This window comes from Galeopterus variegatus, unplaced genomic scaffold (genome assembly GCF_000696425.1).
Source record: "Galeopterus variegatus unplaced genomic scaffold, G_variegatus-3.0.2 Scaffold1513, whole genome shotgun sequence".
Classification (NCBI taxonomy): domain Eukaryota; kingdom Metazoa; phylum Chordata; class Mammalia; order Dermoptera; family Cynocephalidae; genus Galeopterus; species Galeopterus variegatus.
Window position 1 is genome coordinate 298,197 of NW_007727624.1, and position 6,586 is coordinate 304,782.

General features: G+C 50.8%; 1 protein-coding gene across 1 annotated transcript in view; it reads right to left on the reverse strand.

Annotated features, from left to right (window-relative positions):
• The window catches only part of ATP2C2 (ATPase, Ca++ transporting, type 2C, member 2), a 58,625-nt gene that overhangs the window by 17,564 nt on the left and 34,475 nt on the right, over nucleotides 1-6,586 (reverse strand). The window contains 4 exon segments of the mRNA XM_008577450.1: nucleotides 2,658-2,747; nucleotides 4,029-4,130; nucleotides 5,006-5,103; nucleotides 5,247-5,371. Of these exon segments, the coding sequence (XP_008575672.1) occupies nucleotides 2,658-2,747; nucleotides 4,029-4,130; nucleotides 5,006-5,103; nucleotides 5,247-5,371 (415 nt within the window).

A 6,586-nucleotide genomic window follows, 5' to 3' on the forward strand; every position in this document is an offset into this window, starting at 1 on the left:
AGATGAGAAATCCAAGCATTTTAGCTCACAGAGAAAGGTCATTGTCTTTAAATATCCCACCCAGGAAAAAAAAATGTCTCTTTTCTCTTATCCCAGGGGCAGAACCAATGGCCTTTGCAGCGGCTTCTACCTGAAACCTGCTTGGAAACAAAAACCCGTGGGTTTCTGCTGGGAGGAATGTTTTAGACTTGAAGGTATAGCAATTTCCCAAAAAGAAACCCTGAGTTAGTGAGTTGGCCCTCCTGTCCGTGGCCTGGAGTCCCGCCAGCCTTGAGGCTTATTTGCTCTTTGACAGATTTTGGGCCAGTTACTTGACAGACCAGCTAAGAACCTCAGTTTCCCCACCTGTAAACTAGTCCTAAGCCATGCATCCCTTAGCTCCCCAGGGGTGAAAATGGGTTGGGGGAGGACAGAAAAATGACTCCCTGCTCTTTGACAGATTTTGGGCCAGTTACTTGACAGACCAGCTAAGAACCTCAGTTTCCCCAACTGTAAACTAGTCCTAAGCCATTTATCCCTTAGCTCCCCAGGGGTGAAAATGGGTTGGGGGAGGACAGAAAAATGACTCCCTTTATGTATAGTATAAAGCACAGTATGCAACAGCACGCAATCTGATACATGGACTATCTGTGGTGTTAAAATTTCTTGGGGGATGGGATGACTAGAGAAAAAAATGTCTAAAAAGTCTTAGAGGGGTGTTAGAGGTTGAACTGTGTTCCCCAAAACCTATGTTGAAATCCTAACCCTGGAACCAGTGAATGTGACCCTATCTGGACATAGGGTCTTTGCAGATATCATCAAGTTCACCTGAGGTTGTTAGGGTGGGCCTCATCGCACAGCCTGAACAAGATGCCACGTGAAGGCAGACACACAGGGAGACCACCAAGTGACATGGAGGCAGACTGGAGAGATGCAGTGACATGCCAAGGGGCACCTGGGACCGCCCGTGACAGCCAGAGCCTGTCCCTGCCCACCCCTCAATTTTGACTTCTGGCTCACAGGACTACAGTTCAGTAAGTTTCTGTTGTTTGAATCCACCCAGTTGGTGGTGCTTTATTTCGGCAACCCCCAGAAACTAACACAGGCAACAGTGGGAAAAAAGGCGGAGAACCCCCGGCCTCACTTTTAGCGCCGTCCAGCATAGACGAGGTAAACACAAGGTGCTCTGCACAGGCTGGTATACAGGAAGCGCTTCACCCACGCCAGCCATTATTCACAGTGTTTTATGCTAAACAGTAAACTCTAACATCCTAAGCCAGGCCCCTTCAAAGGGGAAAATCCTAACATGTAATGGAAAGAGGGTTCTGGAACCCATGTCCTCTCTAGGCTGCATGGGGGGGTGGTGGTGGCAGGAACAGAGTGGGGACTGGATGTCAGGGCATCACTCCTCCTGGACAGTCAGGCCAAGCTGTCCCTTCCCCTCTGGCGGTGGGGCTTGCTGAGTGGGCTAATCAGCACTATTTTAAGGGGGAAATTAGTTCCACTCAGTATTGCTGACTTTACAGAGAACTTTCTCCTGGGGTGGGAAAGAAAAGGATACAGTGTAATAACTTCGTCAGGTTCTCGTGCTGGGAAACCCACCTCATTTGCCCTTATGGGGACTTGTTAAAGAGTCGGTAACCCTTCTCCCCACCCACCCGCCCAGCACTGGCTTCCAGAAGGCAGAGGGGGTGGAGGTCCGGGTCCTGTGCTGGAGGGAGAGACAGGTGAACAGAGGGACATGGGACGGTGCAGAGAGCCAGGATGAGAGCCAGCGAGAGCACAGACAGACAGAAGCGGGCACAGGTCAGGGGGATGGGCACAGGACAGGGGACAGGCTGGGAGGTAGCGAGGGGTCAGATCACGTGGGATGAGTGCAATTTGTGCTTCAATCAAGCTGAGTTGGGTTTTATCTTGACCTTGATGGAGAGGAATCTGGTCAGACCCATGCCAGAGACAAATCACCTGGGCAGCAGGCAGTGTGGACAGTGGACCGGGGCAGGGGGGAGCCATGGCTCTGGCTGTAGAGGAGGGGTCAGGCCAGGCTGGCCATGGGAGTGGACACAGGTGCTGACAGGGACACCTTTGCTCCCTCCTCTTAACCTCGCCCACCCCGCCCCTCTTCTCACTTTCTGTGTCCTCTCTCTCCTTCCTCCCTTCCCTGGCGCCTGCATTCCCGGCCAGTCCTTCGGTGAATCTGTCCCCGAAGCACAGACAGAGCGTAGCAGGCCCACCCACCGACCCCTGTGCCGCCTCCACTCCTGTGAGCGCAGGGTCTCTTGGCTGAGCCCTGGAACCGATCAGATGTGTTAAAAGGAACAAGACCCTCCTGCCCGGGGCCTCGGTGAGGATGGGCAGTGCGTTGGGGACTAGAACTGAGTCTTGTTCCTCTGGCTGTCTCCCCAACACCTGTGCGGGGTCTCAACCAGGGGCAGCTCAGAGGATTCTTGTGGAATTGCTGGTAGAGAGATCAGAGACCTGCAGGACTTTCCGAAGCCACGGAGAGCCCCCTCCTCCACCGTCTCCACTGTCAGCAGACCGCCTGAGGATGTTCAGGCCATTTTCTCCTGTTGTCACAAGCTCCCCCCTCCTCACTGGCTCAGGCAGGAGCTTGAACTCTATCATGGATCCAGCTCTGGTGGGACAATTCCCAGCTGAGACCACCCAGGGCTTCCTACCTTCATTGCCAGGGCGATCAAGGCACCCTCCGTGGGCTGTCCCGACACAGCGTTGTTTCTGATGATCGCGTTGTTGGCGACACAGCCCGCCTGAAAGGGAGTTTTTTCCAAATATCTGTAGTTAGTCCTGGGAGCCACATCCTTCAGAGCTCTGGGCCCAGGCAGGTGGGAGATATAGACACTGCAGGCCTGACCAAGTTTTAGAGCTGGGGCTCAGGAGTCGGGGGGACAAAACTTTTAAAAATAAATCAGCATCCTGGCTCCTCAAAAGAAACACTATGCTCAGTGCTGGTTGCCACAAGGCTATCACAAGGGGGTATGGCGGGAAGGCAGGTAGCCTGGTGGTTAGACTGGGGTGACAGGGAGTGACTACTAAGGGGATGGGATTTCCATTTGGGGTGACAAAGTGTTCTAGAATTAGGTAGTGGTGATGGCTGCACAACTTTGTGAATGTACTAAAGCTGCTGAATTGCATGCTTAAAAAAGGGCGAATTCTGGGTATAAGACATGTCTCAGTTGATAGATAAATCTTTAGAAAATGGAACATAGCAACAAATGAACAAAAACAGTGTGGCGACTCCAGCTCTCCGCTTCCTGGCTGGGTGAGCTTGGGCTCTCCTGTCACTTCTTGGAGCCCCCGTTTCTGAACCTGCAGAACTGAGATCAGGTCTCTGTGACACTGAGGTGGCACCCTGGAGTAGAGGACTGCGGGGCGGGTGCTCACTGACCACGGGGGAGGAGGCAGCTCAGCTGGGACTCATGAGACATCTTTAGAAAATGGAACATAGCAACAAATGAACAAAAACAGTGTGGCGACTCCAGCTCTCCGCTTCCTGGCTGGGTGAGCTTGGGCTCTCCTGTCACTTCTTGGAGCCCCCGTTTCTGAACCTGCAGAACTGAGATCAGGTCTCTGTGACACTGAGGTGGCACCCTGGAGTAGAGGACTGCGGGGTGGGTGCTCACTGACCACGGGGGAGGAGGCAGCTCAGCTGGGACTCATGAGATGCCCGCTGTGGGGGAGAAGCGAGCAGATGGGAGAGGCCGAGCACAGCGAGGTGGTGTGCTCACAGCAGCAGTGGGCCGTGTCCACCACGCTATTTCCCAACGTTCATTGGGCACCTCCCTGTGCAGGTACCTCTGCAGAGCCTTCCCAGCAGGCGGCGGTGAATCCAAAGGATTCTAGCTCTCCTTTGACCTCTGATGTTTTCATCTGTTTTGGGCCATCTTCCCAAGCCTGTGACAGCCTAAGCCTTGGGTGGCCCAGTTGTCTCCAAGAACCAGTTGGTCTGACAGCTGTCTCTCTTTTCAGAGAGAATCCCTGGAAGCCTGGTTTTAAATGTATATTTCCGCTGCAGTGCTCTGGACACTCACCTCCACTAATTTCCCCACTGAGATGTTGGAAAATCCCTTAATTACTTCCTTTGATGGTAAGAGACACACAGTTCCATTGCCGTTATACCCAACTCCACTGACCTGCAGAGCAAAGCAGAAGAAAGGATGTCACCAGAGTCAAAAATATTCTCCTCTGGTTGGCCCACAATTCCTGGGGATCCATCCCAAGGACATAATCCTAAATGCAGACAAGGCTTTAAGCATGAGTATATTCCCTGCAAGATTGTTCATTAATCAGAATACCTCACGAACCAACAAAGTACCATGCTTTAGTAAACTGCATCAACTTTATTCAGTGGGATGTTCTGCAGCCAGTACAAGTTATGGCTAAGAAAACTCAGTAATAGCACAGACGACTGCTTATATTCTAGAATGAAGGTGGGAAGATGTTTTCTTCCAGAGCCAGGTAGCAAATATTTTCACTTTTGCAGCCCACACAAGCTCTGCCGCAGAGACTCAACTGTGCCAGCAGCAACACGGGAACAGGTGGGTGTGGCAGTCTGCCAAGAAGACTGTGCCAGGAAAATTTAAAATATAACCACTGGACCCTGGCGATAATTTGCTGAATCCTTGCCCTGGAAAGTTTTGTGGAAAAAAAATCAGGGCACAAAATCGCATATTGAGAGGGCTCACCACAACTGTGGCAAACGAATGGGAGAGAGATTGAGCAATGGACTAACCGCGATTACTTTATTATGGGAGGTAATGGATAATTGCTGTCTAGCTTTTTAATTTTGTACTGTGCTTATTATTAGTAAACAATAAAAAAAATAAAGGAGGCTGCCTTAAATCAGTCATGTCTCTTGCTGTTGTTTGTAGCAAGGAGATTGTACAATAACCCCAATTTATTTCTTCCTTATTGTGTTCTGGACGACACCATGCGCTTTCTCTAGGAAGGAGAGGGTCTAGCAGGGCACACCTTTGTCTCAAGACTTGTAAATTCGTTTGGGACTTACCTTGGCATGGAGCCCATCAGACGTTACAAGCTGGGTCACTGTCATTTCGTTGGCAGTTAGAGTCCCTGTCTTATCAGAACAGATGACATTGCAGCAACCTGGTACAATAAAGCATCAGTTTATAGAAAGAAGGGGTCATCACCAACTCTTAGGCTTGTAAAACACCTAGGTCAAGTGACCTTGACACCCAAACCTCTGTTCAGTCCAATTTGTAAGAATTACATCAGCGGGAGTCCGTCACCTAAAGTCTCCACGATCGGTAACTTCTTCACAATGACCCGCTTCTTGGACATCCGCAGCACCCCCAGGACCAGCGTAACTGTGACAACGATGGGCAGACCCTCTGGAATGGCTGCCACAGCCAGGCTGGATGGAAAGGTCAAACAGGTCACCTTTAACACTCACTTAAGGACAATGTGAATCCCAACTGGGATTGGCAGTGCTTTTGCCTAGTGAAGCTTGTCTTTGGTGTCCCCAAAGTCCACGGTCTATTCTCCATTCCTAATCCCATGGTGCACCTGTCTCCTTCTTCAGCATTCACTGCCCTGAGCAGTCCCCCTGCAAACCCTGTTCTTGGGAAGGGACCCACTCCTATCAGCCATCCTCGCCCTAGTGTAAATGAGTCTGTTAGTTGTCTTGCCTCTTTATATGCTTTTGCATATAAATTATTCTCATTTGTTGGAGATAAAAGTCTTTGGGCTCCATGAAAGGAATTTTCAGAATCAGACAATAAGTGGGAAGTAGAATTTTTTGGTTCAAAGGGTTCTCTTAGGTCCCTTAAATTTCATTTTTCTTTAGTCTAGTAGTTTAGATACTTCCTGTAAGGAAGTCAGACAAGAAAATTAATTAAAGTTGAAGGAGATGAAATGGCACAGCTATGCCTTTTGCTTATGGAGTCGACCTATTTTGGGGTGTCTGCTTGCTTCTTTATTACCCCTGCATCTCTTTCTTACCATGTAACCACCCCCCTGCAGCCATGATTGACTGGGTTAGAAGAGACCACGTGACCCATGCTGAGCTGGCAAGATTCTCCCTTGGGAATGTGAATTGGGATTGAGGCACACAGATGCTCCTTGCTATGGGTGTGCCAACAGGTGATGGGATGTTACGAGGGGACTCTTTCTGCCTTAGTTTTGGCTGAGGCTCCACAACATTGGGGCCAACTGACCCCACACTCTGCACTCCTCAAGTGGTGGACTGGCATGATGCCTGGCATCTGCTTGGTGATAGTCAGGAGTGGGGCACAGACAAAGCAAGACTGGATGGGAGCTGATCGCTGTTGAAGCCAGGTAGCAGCTACGCAGGTACTATTCTCTTGACTTCTATATATGCTTGAAAGTTTCCTTTAAAACATTTAGCAACAAGGGCCGGCCCGGTGGCGCACTGGATAGTGCGCTGCTTAGGAAGCGCGGCTGGCGCTCCCGTCCGAGGGTTCGGATCCCACATACAGACCGGCTCCCGCTCACTGGCTGAGCGAGGCGCGGGAGCAACACCGAGGTTTGCAATCCCGTTGCCGTCCCCGGTCCGGTACGGGGGCAACACTGAGGGTTGCGATCCGTTGCCAGACACGGAAAAAAGACA